At 45.1% G+C, this 17,041-nt stretch overlaps 1 protein-coding gene across 2 annotated transcripts in view; it reads right to left on the bottom strand.

Annotated features, from left to right (window-relative positions):
• slit1a (slit homolog 1a (Drosophila)) overlaps positions 1 to 16,752 on the bottom strand; it is a 79,787-nt gene extending 63,035 nt beyond the window's left edge. Inside the window, exons 1-4 of one of the 2 annotated variants that reach the window (XM_076076943.1) lie at positions 15,995 to 16,752; positions 5,605 to 5,676; positions 3,245 to 3,316; positions 1,677 to 1,748 (exon numbers count right to left, since the gene is read on the bottom strand). In XM_076076943.1, coding sequence (XP_075933058.1) covers positions 1,677 to 1,748; positions 3,245 to 3,316; positions 5,605 to 5,676; positions 15,995 to 16,203 — 425 coding nt within the window. In that variant the 5' untranslated portion in view covers positions 16,204 to 16,752. The remainder of the gene's footprint in view (positions 1 to 1,676; positions 1,749 to 3,244; positions 3,317 to 5,604; positions 5,677 to 15,994) is intronic. The other variant, XM_076076944.1, reaches the window with a different exon arrangement.
• Between the last annotated feature and the right edge of the window lie 289 nt (positions 16,753 to 17,041).

Raw genomic sequence — 17,041 nt, 5'->3', positions numbered from 1 at the left:
GACCAGAACCTACGGTGTGGCCCAGACACACCGCTCTGGAGTTAAGAAACACATTAGGAAAAACCATTGTCTTCTACTGCTCTTCCTGATCCCACGCTATTTAGACCTCGTTTTTAACAAGCACTAGAAGTCTTTCATAAAGTAGCAATTGTCATTCAGGGACCATCCGAGTCCGTGGCCCAGGATTGTACATTTGCTTTAACTGCTGAAGAATGTACGGCATTTCCACACCTGAAAAGCTTTAAGTTCCATTACAGTTCCCTTTTATCCAGCCAAGGATAAAGTACAAATGAGTGTATATACACAGACACACATCGAATCGATTAAGCAATGTTAAACAAAGTCTCATTCTCCAGAACGTGGCAGAAAAGCCAGGGCTAGGTTTAGAATAATGAGCGTGAAGTTAGATTGGATGAAACAGGGGAGCTGTGTTAGCACAATCCTCTGGCTGTTGGCAGAGCACGCTGCTCCAAATGGACTAATCACGCTCGTTCAAGGCCATCCGCTGGTCTGGAAGGCCTCGGTCTGCTCTTCGTCTGTTCCAGCTAGACAACCTAGGGCTGCTCAGTGTAAGTGAGCCACAAGCAGGATAGCCTTGCCCCCAAAGGATGAGGCTTTGCCCTCAAGCCCCACAGGCTAGTTTTGGTTTAATGATAGGTGACGTGAGGAGACAGTTGTGAGGAAGTGACAGATAGATTCAAGATGGTGTTAAAAATCAAACGCAAGATAAACAGATGGCGGGCTGAGGCCAGGATCATAGGTTGGTAGTACCACTTTGTGGATTGAAGGGAAGGAAATGATTTTTCCACGTCCCACTCTTCCATTATTCCCAGATGCTCCAGGTAATCTGAACTGGAATAATGGGAGCTTGAATGATCAACTAGCAACAAGGTCACTGAATATCCCGAAGAAAGGACAAAAATAACATTTCGCGCTGTTGCAGATGGGGATATGAATTTAGCATTACTGTGGGATTTTCTCACTGCATGGGTGCACATGGGTGTAAGGATGTGTGGGTGTGAGACAGTACTGGATTGGCCTTAACTAGTGGAGATGATGATCTCATTCCTATGATGGAGGTATACGAGTCCACCGGCAGAGTGAGCTTTGGGGACTTTTCCTATGACATAAAACGACCTCATTAGGTAACGCAGACATCCTTTCACCTTGAACATAGTTCAAAGTATAATGTGTCCCTCAGTTCCAGTCCCAATGTCACACCAACTCTCTGTCACCAGTGGATTCTCTCACAGACAGACTAGCACAGAGAAACTTCAGATGACTTGGCACGAAGGCCCAACGATGTGCAAATAACTCAGATTTCCACTCATCCAGTTCATTTTGTCTTACAGACAGCAAGTACAGTGGAAATCCCAGTGTACACTTCACACACTTCACCTAATATGTCTGAATGCTAATGAGACCTGATGGCATTCCAGCAAAGTGCAATTGAAGCTTAACTGCTCTTTGATTGTGTTTATACCAAACCAAACCGAAGCCAACATTCGTCAGACTTGTTGAGATCATGCTGTGCAGTATGTTGTTTTACCACATACGATCTCTGAGCAACATTGGTGGCTTGCATAATAAAGAAAAGACAAAGAGAGGCGGCATGTGCACTCACAGAAAAGAAAAAGCTGTGTGCTCAGTTGAAATAAAAAAGTGAATGTACTTACAGTCGAGATAGGGCAGGGTTCTTCTGAAACAGCAACTCAGGAAGCTGCTGCAGTTGATTACGGTTCAGCCGCCTGCAGCAGGGAAAACATATGATCAACCAGTGAGTTTATGTGTGTGTCTATGCATGCGTGCCCTTGTGTAGGCTGTGAATAATTTCTGCTGGCTGCCATAGAATCGGCTTAGCCACAGGCTATTGTGTTTCAGTGCGCTATGAATGTCACATAAATATCCGACTGAAAGTTCAGGGGAATTAAACTTCTTGTCGGAGACAGCGCCGTAAATTATGTCTGCACAGTTAAATTACGATGCTGCGCCGAGTAGAATTCATTGCTCTGCTGACTTTCCCAGAGTAACAGAATAGCAACATTCCCATTCAAACAAGTGAATTACATCCACCAGTTATCTGAGCATGAAGAGATTTTATCTGGGGCGAACTATCAAAACAAGATGTTTCTAAATAAAATTAAGAGAAACGGATGAGCCTATTCAAGCCCAAGGAAGCACCGACAGGAAAGGTGGTTGGCACCAGACTCCATGTCAAACAACTAAGGTCCAAGACTGGCAGGCTTTATGCAACTACAACAATTAAGTCAATGAGGAACAGACTGTTGCTAATCTGTTGGAAACCACAACTCTCTTCTCCCTGAATGGCCCATTGGAGGCACATGGGAGTGAATGCAGCGGCTGTGGCACAGAGAGGCTGCAAATCTGAAAGGCAGGCAGCTGCCATTCCTTCGGACACATTCAGACAGATGTTGGGACCTGAGCCACTCACTGTTTACACTGAGAAGAGTGCTTGGCCAGCTGAGGTGGAGATTTAGTGTGTAATGGGCATTAATGGTCTGCTGCCACTCTGTTCAAACTAAACTGTACCTGCTGGTGGGGCAGTGGCTTTTAAACATTAGAGAAACGAGCAGACTAATATCCACATTGGTCTGGCACACGGATACGTCTACCAAGTGTTCGGGATCTGCTGAATATGGAGGAGGAGAGGAGGGGAGCTGTACATGGCCTGGGGTTTGGTCATGTAAATTGTTAATGTGGGCTTCAGATTGGGGGAAAGTCTTTTATAAAATAACCGCTATGTGTGCATGACGGCATGTGTGCATAAAGTCATCTGCTGTGCCGGTTTCCATGTGGGTAGCACTATTGATTTGCTAATGAGCTGGTTGAGGTGTGGTCGACTGTGTTTGTCTGTGTTTTCCCAGCCGTTTTTCAAGCTGTCGAAGAGTCCTGGTGCTGTCCAGATGAGCCAGGGTCTGCGGTGGGGGAGGCCTCTTAAGCCCACACATCCCACTGAGGGCATTCCTGTCAGGCAAAGCTAATAAAAAAAAATTCTCCCAGCCCACGCTGTACCCTCTCGGCACCATCCGACCACAATGAAATGACAGGGAAGCGCATCACACTTGATATACCATTCACGGCCCGTTCCTCCTGTTAGTCTCATTACACTGATACAAAATATTGAAAACAGATCAGTAATGGCATTTTTATTTGAAGTTAAAGAAGAATTAAAACGTGTTATTTCTGGTCAGGCCATCTACTGACAACCCTGGGTGGTACTCACAGTCTCTCCAGCTCCTTCATGTCATCAAAAGCCCCACGCTCGATCACAGTAATCTGATTCTCCATCAGCTGCCTGCAGAGAGAGGACAGAAAGAGCGCCTCAGAGACGACGTGATACAGTGGGGCTTTGACTTTTTTATGACTCTATAAAAGGTCACTCGGGCTTTAACAAAGTAAAGGAGGCTTTGGGTGGCGGGCCTTCTTGCAGTATGTATATTCAAGCTGGGTGCAGTATATTATACACACACACACGCACACACACACACACACACACACACACAGAGAGGGCAGTGGTGTGGACTGAGGGCACAGTGTGGAATCTTGGCAAAGGAAGCAAGAATAGCAGCCAGGAAAGTTTCTAAGGCGGCTCAGAGAGTGTGGGTCCGGGCTCTGGTGTGGTCCACTGGGTGTAGTGGCTGGGTGGAGATGAGACGAAAGGTAGGCAAGGGGTCAGAAAGTGTGAGGGGGGAAACTGAGGTGGGCTCCAAGGTTTTTACAATTGGCACAAGCAAGGGAAAGTAGGCTGTGTGTCTATGTGTGCCTGTTGGATAGCATCGTTGGAGAGTATTAAAGATGCAGGCAGGAGATCAAGGCTATTAGTCATTACAAACATGGATGCACGCAAACATAAGGTCAACACACACACACAAGCAGGAACACATCCTTTCCTCAACTACATTGCCAAAGCTAATGCACAAGTTTGGATGGTTTTGGAAGTGTTACAATAACACAAGGCCAGGAAGGAGAGAAAAAAGTCCAGCAGCTTTAGAAGCAACAAGAGCTTTCCTTCATTACGTATACAACTGTTCTGTGTTGAAGGCAAACCTCTCATGTCTCCTGTGAGGCTATGCAGCGCTGCAACTCAGCAGTCTGGGCTTCCTCCCCATCGAATATAAATGCTAATCACTGCTCGCACTCCATAAACATAGAGAGAAAAGCGCAATTCACCTCCGATCTCGTTCTCATGAATTTAGATGGAAGTGAATAAAATTGTGATGAGTACTTTTGAATTGAGAAAACTTTTTTACAGACAGTCGGAAGGCATGAAGCCTCTGGCTTTTTTATATTTTTCTTTCTACTTTTCGATTGTTTCTCTATTGTATTGCTTTTCCTCTCTCTCACACACAGACACACACACCTAGACACACACACACACACACACACACACACACACACACACACTGCTGATGTAGACCAGCTAAGTACCTAGAGCCAGACGAATGGCGGTAAATCAGCTGTGTTGATTTCAGACTGACAGGATAGATGGCAGCTGACTGTAAAGATAAACCTCTGTTCCTGTTTAGCTCCTTCTGAGGGTTGCCCAGGGGTCAGAGGTCAACCCACTGTTAGTCACACAGAGGTTGACCCCCCCAGTACACAGAGACAGACTTCACACAGACATGCCATGCACCTACACCATGTTAATCATGTATATAGTTGGCTGGTATTTCAGAAAGCGAGCATTGTGTGTGTGTGTGTGTGTGTGTGTGTGTTACGTGTAGCACAGTGGTGGCTGTGAGGGACTTAGAGACCTTACAGCAAGGGAGGTGCAGGGCTGTCTTCAGTACCCCTGCAAGGAGTTGTTTCCTTCTTACTTGCCGGTGACAAGCTGCCAACATGAATGCATTCAACCTCCACATGGGAGTATAAGGTGGTGCACGAAAGGGGGCAAGCATGGGAAGACGAGAGGGGACAAGGAGCAGACAGGGGGATGGGCGGGTAACCATGAGACTTGGGAATAGTCAGGCTTTGCTGGGTAGTAGGAATTATGTGCAGCTCATGTTACATTTAAAACATGTTCAGGTCTACACAGCTTCCCCTCTGGCAGAGTTTGTAACACCTATAGCACTACTTACAAGTGTGTGCGCTCACATGCACGCATACAGACACTTTTACAACTACTTTAATACCTGTGCTGTTTAAAGTGCTGTTTAAATCCAACACAGAGGGAGTCAACGACTTCACCTTAATGTGTTAACTGTGTTGAGAACCTATTTAGGACTGGCGCTTGTCTACACATTACATGTTGATGTGTGGGAACAGAGGGCAAGTGTGTGTGTGTGTGTGTGTCTGAGGGACAATAAGTGCTACTACAACATACAGAATACGGTGAGAGAGAAGTCCATTACTTCGCTAGCTGCAGTCACTCAGTAGCTTAATGTACTCTGGAGTAGGACTCTCGACAGAAGCATCTCCACTTCACTGGGTTTATGCTAATTTGAGCAGCAAGGCTGTACAACTTGTGTGATCCAAGGTTAGATACAGCTCAGATATGCATGAATCGATCAACTCAGACACGGACATGCGCCACAGATACACATACAAACATCTCACCATCACACATGAACATGCAGTACTTACAAAACTCGGATGTACTTGAGTCCAGCGAAGTCACTCTTGGTGATGCGTGTGAGGTTATTCCCATTCAGCTCCCTGCAAAGACAGACATGCAAAGATGTATGAATAATTCATCTGTATTCTCCCTTTGAACCTCAGCTTGATGACTAAAGGTCATGGTGGCACATTGCATCTTTTTCTACTGATGCCTGAGTCAAAATCTTATCTGGAGCTTTGCATCACACACAACCACACACACTTCAGGCCCACACACACACACAAAGCATGATGTGTAACGCTGTCTTTAATTGCTGCTGTTTTTATGAAATGCAAATTTCTATAGATGTTACATGTAACATATATTGAAGGGTGGAATCAGAAAGGTTGTGTTAGAGGGAAGTTCACACTCAGTTTTAATTATACTGAGAGATATTAGGTCCTATTAAAATGGAAGACACATTTGAGCTGCCTGTTTGTCTTTCTATTCCAGCCCTCTCCCACCAACACCCACAACCCCCCTCTCTTTCTCTGTCTGCCCTGTCCTTCTACTATTGGTGAGGATTAGCAGGAGCCAGCGGAGGGGATTTGGGTAGGGCCACAAGGCCAGAAAGCTAAGTGCTGTGGATATAATGGAAGCAGGCTCCCTGCTGTGAGCTGGCCATTGCTGCAAAAGAAGAGACTAAATAGTTGAAAAGAGAGAGGTTTTAAATGTACTGCTGGGTCCTTAAAAGTTAACCATCATCTAATGGCTGACAATAATTATTTATAAAGTGTCATGTATTTGATGAGTCTAAAGAGCATGACAACCTCACTGGTTCAGTTACCTCTGCTGACATAAGACAGGTTTGTATTGTCCTTTGCTGCAAAAGACTGTGGAAGATTTATATTTAACGTCAGTAGCAGATTGTATTCTCTTGACAGAGGGGGGAAAAAAGCAGGCAAAGCATGCAAGTGTTTCTCTGCACTACTGCACGCTCTAAGCATTATGAGTCCACCCTACCCTGACTCCCTCCAACCCCCAACCACAACCAAAAAAACTGGTTCCAAATCTACGCCGAAAGCGCCGGTCTCTCTCGCTCAGTCACTCTCTCCTTCTATAGTCTAATGACCACTCCAGGGACTGTAGCGCTATGCAGTACGAATGAGAACGGTCATTATAGACAGATGGTGAGAGTGTGTGTGTGTGTGTGTGTGTGTGTGTGTGTGTGTGTGTGTGTGTGTGTGCGTGCGTGCGTGTACACAGGTGCATCGACAGGCCAAGCGACAGGGCCACAGGAAATAAATAATGGACTGGGCTTCATTAGCCTGGACTCCGATACACACATGTGGTGCTCATTACAGGTGCTTACGCAGATAGGCACTCACACATACACCCACACACTCAATTCTGGATTCCCAATGTCTTATCTTCAGGGTGGTCATTGCGGATGACACACTGAGGACATTAGAAAAGAGGAAGATAGAAGAAGAAAAAGGGGAGAAAGATGGTTAAAGTGAGGGCCGGCAGGGGGAATATGTGGGGGGAAAAAAAGTGAAACCACACTTTTCTCCTCCAGGAATGAGGTCTTGCTTTATCCTGTAATAAGAGACATGCAATAGTTTCTGCATGAACTCTGGAGTTGACTAATTTAATCCGTTATGCAACAACATCTCAAAGTGTTTTGTTAGCTGAGATCTGGTAATTGAACCAAATGTAATTTTCCTGGAAACGTCTTCAAACTATGATGCATTATCCTGCTGAAAGTAGCCATCTTTTAAACCAAATTGGCCGTGCACCTGTTCAGCAATGGTGTGACATTTAGGCAACGCTCAAATGCCACCAGCAGACTATGATGTCAGAATCCACACTGTTTATGACATATTATGACCTTTACCATTGGCATTTTGCAACTGAAACCATGCAATGTTTTCAAGTCCTTGAAAATTGCCCAGGTAATAACGTTCCCACTGTGACTCATTTGCTACAAGGACTGATGACTTGTGCATGTTGCCATGACCTTCTGTATTCAACTGTTATATCTGCTGTAAAGAAAACATTTAGGAAATCCATTGCCTTAAGCATGCATTTTGCATAAAAAAAGGAAATGTTCCTCATAAAGTGAACACTGGCTTTGTAGCCCATATATCGTGTTAAAGGCCCTGGTGTTTGACACAGCTGAGGATGTCTGCTGACCCATGGGAGTATTCTGTCTCTGGGGAAACTTGTCGAGTTACTCTCCTGTCTGTAAGGATGCTCTGTGTGTCTGTCACACACACACACACACACACACACACACACACACACACACACACACACACACACACACACACACACACACACACACACACACACACACACACACACACACACAGAGTAGTGGAGTAAACATGGTCAGTGAACTTTGGTGCTCAGTTCTGCATGGATGAACAAATCTATGTGAACCCACAACTGAAATACAGAAAGGCAAGAGAATATGGACTCTAGACGTGCATAAAGTCAAGAGTCTGGAGTCAGCGGTGCTCGTCTTTGTGTTGATTCCATTTTTAAATAAGGGCACTATGTAATATGTGGTGTCAAAGCATCAAAGGAAAAGCTGCTGTTCATCAGCTACAATATCAGACACTGCTACTTTCTTTGTTTTACAATCAAAGGAGTCTAAGCAATGGCTTTTGGCACAGCAGCAAAGGCGCGTCACTCCTTTCATAGACAGATGTTTTGTAGTACTGACTTTGGGTGGGTTTTCACATTACAGTACTGCAGTATTACTTCTGAGGCAGAAAATTATTAGGTGTCATTCCCAGTTCCTACAGCGAACGATTTCCACCTCCAAATGCTACAGTCAAGTCCATTCCATCCTCTGGAACCTCTGCAAGGATTCCCAGTGCTGACACGCCTCCTGGAGAGCAGTCGATTTATGACATCACTATCAAATCCCTCTTCATCTTCCACCTAAAGCCGATTGATGCATGGGAGTACTTCCTGGTGCACCTTCCCTCCGGTGGACACGCAGAAGCTATGCTCCACCGTTCCACATCTCTATAATTCAAAGGGGCTCCGAGCGCTGCTCAATTCTGAAAAACTCATTATGTTTATTTCTGCCAGCTGCCGGGGTCCCTCGGCTGAGGGGGACCTGGTTCGAATTGAGCAACATTACATGAAATGAAACCCCAAGACAAAAGGGAGGATAAGCAAACAGACTGGCTCACCAAGGCCTGCGTACAGACACACTCACACGGATACAAATACCCACATGTGCTCTGCTTCTTACACACATACACAAAGACCGTTTAAATATACTGTATCAAGGAATGAAGACAAGAACACCTACTGCCATGAACACAAACAGTGCCTGTGGGAAAGGCACTTGTGTTTTGTTGGGAGCTAGACAGAGCAAAAGAACATAATGATCACAAGACAAGCTACTGTTGGCTGTATAGCTTTTCAGCAACACCAAGCTCCAGTTTGATAGTCTTATGCTTGCAGCCACAAAACAATTGGCAAAACTTACTCACAGGCTGTGGCAATAAGTAGGCAAGATACAATGAGGGTTACAAACATGGCTAGCAGGCTAACAAAGGCATTTCGCAACTTGAAATTAGTACACCTTTTATGAAACACTTAATTCCCTGTCTTAACACTCACTCATACAGTTATTCAAGCAAGGACAAACTGAAACAGCAACATGATAAGCCTTCTTCTAGAGGACAAACTGGACATTGGTGAGTCTTGCTATTTTGCGAGACACAGTTCATTCAAACTGAACTCGTTGGAGGTAAACACATCTCTCCCCCACGCTTTTTGAATTTACACTCAAATGAATTATCGAGGTGCATATTTTTTTGCAATGCAGTCATTCTGTATCACTGTTGTGAGAACCACATGGCCATTTGTCCTGAGCAGCTTTAGCCTGGCAGGGAAGACAGAAGCCAGCTGATTGAGGATCGGTGGCACAGTTCCTTTCCAAACCCCTCGCTGTGGCAACAATCTAATGATCAGAAGCCTGAGGTCCTGTACAGACCGAGCGTGGATGCTCATTAACCACAATCACACACCGATAACGCTATTTGATCAGACCAGCAAGCACTGTCCCTAATGAATGAACTGAACAGGTTGAGAAGTTGCGGAAGAGTGAAGCATTCCTCCTCCTCCAGACTCTACGGCATAAGGACGTGACAGCCGTGAAACATGCAGGAGGAGAGAAAGGGCGGGGGGGGGGGGGGACAGTCACTGAGAGAAGACAGTGTTGTTAGCTGCCTGAGAGCGACGGCGTGGAGCAGTTTGGTGGAGTGTTGCGAGTATCGCCGCCAAGCTGTGAGGAGCTGAGGGGCTATCTGGGAAACGTCGGTGTAGAAATGAGGCCCGGTAGACTGTGAGGAGAAAGTGACCTACATAGGTCCAACAGGCTACAGAACCAGGCAGTACCATCTGGGCTCACAACACCCTCCTAAACACAGATAGAGAGACCGAGAAAGTGAAAGAGAGAGAGAGAGAGAAAGCAGACCACCATGACCAAAATAACACACTGAAACGCAACTGGAACACTTCTGTCCACACTAAGAGGTCAGAATTCTGCTCAGCTTGAACAAAACATTCCCTCTCCATTGAAATGTGGCTTTCAGACGAGCAGTTAAGGCCCTCCACTGTACATTTTTAGTGTGTGCGTGTGTGTGTGTGTGCGTGTGTGCGTGCGCAAAGACGTCTGAGAGTATTTTACCGGCTCTCGGGCTCCTGAAGGGCTATTTACATTTCATTCTGCTCAGTCAGGCCTCAGGAGCCAGATTACTGATAGGAAAGGTAAACACCAAGCAGATCCGACACATGCATTGCACACAGACACACACACACACACACACACACACAACCGCTTCTCGGAGCCTTGACCTGCGCAGGATCTCCTGCATCTTGCAGAGGTACTTATTGTTTAAACGGCTACAGGTACAAGTCAGGGACCAAAACTCAAGCATCTGTATTTTTCTGTTCCTTACCTGGCCTTCACACGTCAACGACAACCTTGAAAAGGAGACTCAAGAGTTTTTTTTTCATGTAGCAGATGCTGCTGTAAGCAAAAACTAGACACATAGCAAGAGAGACTGCGGGATGTGAAAAAAGGAGCCACGCAAAAGACAATGGAGGAAAGTAGCATACAGCCGCTTTCTGATCGAACATAGATAACTTATAACACTCTCTCGGGCCGAAGTGAATCAATAAAACATCTGTTCCAATGTGTGTTACTGCCACAGGCTGGAAAAAGAACACACACGGGGCTGCAGTAGAGGCAGAGACTGAAGGGTCTTTCATGGTTTGTACTGTAACTGTAGTTTGTTCAGTGACAGACGCTGAGGTTCTGTTGTGGCTTTGAGTCTCGCTTGAAGCTATTTAGGCCGTATGAATGTGTACTTTGACTGTAAAGTGGATCATGCGGACAGAACATCTGCTCTGCCACATCTATTATGTTTCAGCTATTCCACACAGAAGACTGAGAAGACGTTTGCCTGACAGATGTGCGCTGGCGACTGGTAATTTGACGGATGCTGCATGTGTGCTTGAAGCTGTCTGTTGATCCCTGAGAATAAAGAGTTGTTTTGTGTACGGTCCGCTCCCCCCACTGAGCACGTTCATATCTACATTCCTCCAGCTCTTTACAAAGATTAGCTCTTCCAGCAGATAACCCCGCTGCAAAAGCCGGAATGAAAAGGCAATTAAGTGATTAGTCAATCAAGTAATTGTTCTGTTCACTTTTTAAACAAAATTAATAAGTTGTATCCCTCACTATGTGTGAGTGACTGGGATCATTCTTTTATGTGTAAGGCAACATCAGGCTTGACTTCAAAATTGCTTTCCTAACTTCCTAAAAAAGTAACAACTAAATACATAGATATACATCTACTGATTTGTTATTTACTATTAGACCGAAACAGGAATTACAATTTAAGTGTAACCTTTTTAATGCAGCAACAAATTAGTCAAAACTTAAACAGGATTTAACATTCCAGTATATAATGTTTAAAGTATATAAACATAGAATTGAATAGATCGACCCATTGTCATCAATACCCGATCCAGATATTTGAGTCAGTATCGGCCCGGTATTCAATATCCGTATCGGGCCGTATCAGAAAATAAGTGTAAGGTTAATCGATGAATGTGTTTTTGGAGAATTAAGACCGACTTCAGCAAAGTACATCAAGACACTCCAATGTAGCAATGAGCAAAGCACTGAAAAGACAAATGCGCAAACTCATGCAGATCTAAAGCGGCCCTTGAATCTGGCTTGCTGCCCATAATTTCCTCTCAAACTTGAATCACATCAAAAGCTTCTTGACTAGTGTGAAATGTGGATAATCAAGGCATGTCTACAACGCCAAGAGAGTGTTCACTGATGTGCGTATACCACACACACACACACACTTCACTCTTCATTGCCAGCTTCTGACTGGCTAGCCAGGAGGGTTAAAAGGAAAGATGGACTTCTGAGAGATGAAAGGTGATCTAGGTGGATTCTCCTAATTCGATTTTCACGGTCTGCTGAGATACAGCCACTTTTAGATAAGCGTGCAAAGCAATCACGCATGTACACTCACATTATGCACATGCTCACACACTTCATATATAAGGTATTCTTTGGCACACGCACAGCCCATTTGATGGGGTCACTTCTCAGCTCTCATGAGTGCAGTCACACCTCCATAAAGTAGCCGCGGTCATCAGGAGAGCAGGCCGGTAGGTGTTGGGTGAGTTTAGACACACGGCAGCTGGCTTTGATGCTCAGCAGTCTGTCATCACTCTGCTTAGACGAACAACACTCTTATGGGATATGGATGTCAAATTTAAGAAGGAGACAAAACGCTTCGACCAATTGAACAATAAATACAACAGAGAGCCACAAGATGAACTACTTTGGCCCACAGTACTTATATTACTACAGCTATAGCGATGGCGTCCACCTTAGTATTCAGTACAAGAGAAAAGACCACAGCTGTGTAGTGCAGGCAGTAAATTGAAATGACCCGGTCCCAGGCCTGTAATTTCACAACCCTCCACTGAGCATAAACATTCTCTGAATGATCTTCATTCCAGGCATTATCACTCCTCACGGGATTATCTGCTGTGAGGATGGATATATTAGGCTGTAAAAAAGGACCTGTATGAAATTCCATCTGCCTCAGGGCTACACTTATTTTTCCTTAATAAATAACATAATCTCCTTTATTCATTCATAAGCTTTGTGGTTGAGCTACATGTCTTTACTCCTCTGTGCCGTAATCCCTTCATTACCACCTCAGTTGTGCCAGCCTCTCCTTGACGGCTCTTCTCAGCCCGCTGTCGACCCTGACAGCTCCACCCCTCACCCCACTTCTTTGTCTTTTTCCCCACCTCACTCTTTCCACTTTAGTCACATAGCCAGAGTTGGCAGGTAGTGTGCAGGCTGTGTTTGGTCTTGTCAGGGTAAATTATGAATCAGGTGGCCGGTGAGCTGTCAGTTGTACCAGCTATGTGCCGGTGCCAAAAACACCGCAGGCATTCCCTGGCACATGCTCACACACTCTCCACCTCCGACCCCTCCAAATACACAACCATGGTTATCGAAGCAAGGGAGCCCCTCATCTTTCACTACCACCAAACCTCATGTGTTTTCATCTAACATTACCTATTCACTGCACGCATGCTCACATACGGAGGCACATGCTGAAGTTTATGAACAAACACAAGTGAACCTCGGATTTATACAGGCACGCAGGAAAAACAAACACACAAACACACACAAACACACACACACACACACACACACACACACACACACACATATGGTGTGCAGCCTCATCCTCCTCCTCTATTCTGGAGGAGCTCCAATGTGCTCAAATCTCAGCACAGGGTAAAATGCATCATCACTAAACTGGCTTTTTGCAATTAACAGATGAGACACACTTATCTAAACAGCAGGCCTGTTTGCAGGATGACGCAGGGAGAGAAAAAGGCAGCAGGTTTGTTCAACACCTGTCAACCTAAAAGCTTGACTAAGAATCTTTACTGTCTGTGAAAGTCCCTTTAATCAACCATAGAGATGCAGATTTTCTCTCAGCATATAGCCTGATGTCAATGTGATCCAAATGTGTTGTTTTTTCAAAGCAGATGAATAAAGACAAGGAAGATGAGAGACAAGGAAAGAGACAGAGCGAGAGGATTGATGCAAAGAGGGAGCAGAGGGGGAGGGAGCGGCCGGTGGCCGAAACGAGGCAGGGTGTGATTTTAATACATGGAGCTCACAGACTCATTACAGGCTTCGGGCTGAGGAGCGCAGGGGTCAGACCTGATCCAAACCCACACTGACAAGTGCAAATGGGATTTTGCTGTCTGTCTCAACACCTTCCATCCACACACCCTGCCCCATAAACACGCACACGCGCACACACTTTCTACCAAAACCAACCCCCTCCTTGTATAAAACACACACTCTACCACCCATAAGCATCACCCTGTATACATAAGCCCAAACACACATAATGCATTCTCACTGATATCTGTAAACAAAGTGAAGTGCAACCCCTTCTATTTTGTTAGCTTTCTCTAGTCTGCATCTACTTTCTTCACCAACGTTAATACTGCGCCGCCTCCTTCCATTAAAGTGAGGCAAGTACAATTTGCAACATTACACATTTGAAATGTTTGTGATATAAATGAATTCCTACAAGGACAAACTTTCTGTTAACATTTCATCCTAGAGGTGAGGTCCACCAACTTCTGGAACAATTTTACAAAAAAACTTGGACCAACTCATTACTCATCTTTGACCGCCGGGAGCGTTTGCACAATTTCTTTAACGTGAACAGACATTTTCCAAATGCGAGCACATAAATCTAGCGATGCACATGGGACCATCATGTGAGGCAGGGTGGGCTGCGTTGACTCGCACAATCACCTTGATGAATCACCCGATGTAACCGGCTGCACAAGAGGATAGTCTCTATTGTTAAGTCGTGCCTCTCCGTAGAGACTGGCTATGTTCTACATGACCTACACACACACACACACACATCCCCCAACGACCCAGGAATAATTTACACATGACCTTTCTACGCATCATGTTTAAAATGCAGCATCCTGAGTGCTAGAAGTGCTTGAAACGATAAACCCCCCTGCTCTACACAACCTATGAATGCACAAATAACTTTCAACACATAAATGCTCTTGAGTGGAGGGTCAGGGTATATTTCCAGTGTGTATGGCCATTCATGTAAAAGGAAACCACAAAATGACCATGTTTCCTCTCTGCTTCAAGAACGCTGAACCAGCGTGTGCACATAAGCAACCCGGAAACATGAAAATGGCAACAAACAAAAAAAAAAGGTGTTCTTAGAAATTAAATATGAAAAGCATAAAATATGCAGCCAGCTCCCACTATGCCAACGCTGCCTTTGACACAGGCTTTCTCTCTCCGCCGTTACCATCGCATGTTTTATTCAGGACTGATATTCTAAAAGCTGAAATAGAACAATCTATTTCCCCTCGCACTCCTCACTTTTGATTTACTGATGAATATTTCAAAGGAATGTGAGAAAAGACAGAAAAAACTCCACTCTGCAAGCCGGCGTCTGCCTCACCTCTCCCTCCATCTCCCGTCCTCCCTCCGTTTTACAAGAAAGCTACGTGATCCTCGTGCAAGACTCACACTTAAGTAGCAGATTTGCTTAATTTTCTACATGATTTAACAATTGGTGGAGTGAGTGTTCAGGGGCATGAGAAGGGGGTGAGAGGGGAGTCTTTGTCCCAGGAGTGGAGGAAAGTGAAAAGGGGAAAGAGGGGGAAAAGAAAAAAGAGATAAAGAGAGGCACAGTGCTGCATAGACAGGAAACATGCTCCCAAACATAACAGAAGCTAAAGTACCCACAGTACCAGCCAGCAAATCTGGCTTTGTCTCACAAACTTTACGTAAAACTTTTCTTTTTGATTTCTAAATGTATGTCCCATTAAAAAGTGAAGGAAAAATTAGACTTCATTCTTTTGCTTTCAGGATTTAGAAATAAATATAAAATATATGCAGCAAGTATAAACAAGCAGGTAAGTAAATTATGGACACATGTGAAAGGCACACATCTGCTCCTGCTCTTTCTAGTCCCTCATGCCTATTTATACCTGACTGGAATGCCAGTGAGTGAGTGACTGACTGACACACACACACACACACACACACACACACACACACACACACACACACACACACACACACACACACACACACACACACACACACACACACTCAGCTTTACAGGCAAAGCTATTGTTCTCTTTCAGTCTAAGCAAAGTCATGTGCAGCACTGCAATACAGAAAGGGAACAGAAGGAATACAGTGAATAAAGAAGACAGAGGGACACAGGCAGGGAGTTCTGTATCACACACACACACACACACACACACAGGAGTGCAGATGGTACTCACAGTCTTTCAGTGTTGCGGGGGATATTCCTTGGCATGGTTTTGAGACCCAGTCCATGGCAGTCTACTGTGGTGCCACTGCAGGTACACAGGGCTGGACACGCACTGGCATTGCCCATGAGCAGCGCAGAGAGCATCACCACCCACATCCAGAGTGGCTGCCCCGCCAGCTTGCCCATGCCCGCCCCAAAACAGCTACCTCTGATGGGCATATTCACCACCACTGCAGCCAGCTCTTCTTCAACAAAACCCTTACTTCTCTCTGTCCACCCCTCTCTGCTTCTCTGCAAAAAAACAAAAGTCCTGCTACACCTTGCAAGTCCTCTAAAAAATTATTATATATTTGTGGTGAATATAAATAGAAAACAAAACTATAAAAAAAAATGCTATTATTTTCCTCTTAGCTGTGAAACAGAGCAAATCCTTTTTGTTCTTCTAGATTTCTTTTGATGTCGGTATGATATCCACCACAGTTTGCTGATGTAAAAATAAGCTGTTTTCTTTCTCTTATTTTCTCCTTGCAAAGTCTTCTCCTCTCTTGTCCTTTTGGAGTTGCTGTGCTCTGGTCTGCACACGTCTGCGTCTCTGTCCTCCTCTCACTCAGTCCCGCTCTGCTCTGCTCGCCTGAAGAGAGAGGGAATAGGGAAAGAGCAGAAAGAGAAGAAAAAAAAAGCCAGTCTCTTTCTCTCTCTCTCTCTCTCTCTCTCTCTTACATACACACACACCAGTCATCCATCACAAGGATCTACAAATAGCAGAGCCCCCCGACTCCACCCCTACCCCTCCTCTCCTCCCATACTGCTCTCCCCCCTCAACGCCCCCCCCCCCCCCAGAACCCTGCCTGAACTCACTCTCATTCTCCCTTGATTCTATTCACAATACAAATCTAGCCCAAGTATCTTTCTTTATCTGTTTTCTTTTTCACTCACTCCACTCATTTTCTTTCAGGTTTGCCTCCAGGCAAACCCCTACAGAGAGACCTAACCTGCATGACACTGCATAACCCCTGCCCGAAGGGAGAGGCTGTGGGGAGACTGGGCTGTGTGTGTG

This window comes from Anarhichas minor, unplaced genomic scaffold (genome assembly GCF_050575085.1).
Source record: "Anarhichas minor isolate MPS153535 unplaced genomic scaffold, ASM5057508v1 ptg000058l, whole genome shotgun sequence".
NCBI lineage: Eukaryota > Metazoa > Chordata > Actinopteri > Perciformes > Anarhichadidae > Anarhichas > Anarhichas minor.
Note: the sequence above shows the minus strand (reverse complement) of the source record. Positions and strands in the feature narration are given on the sequence as shown.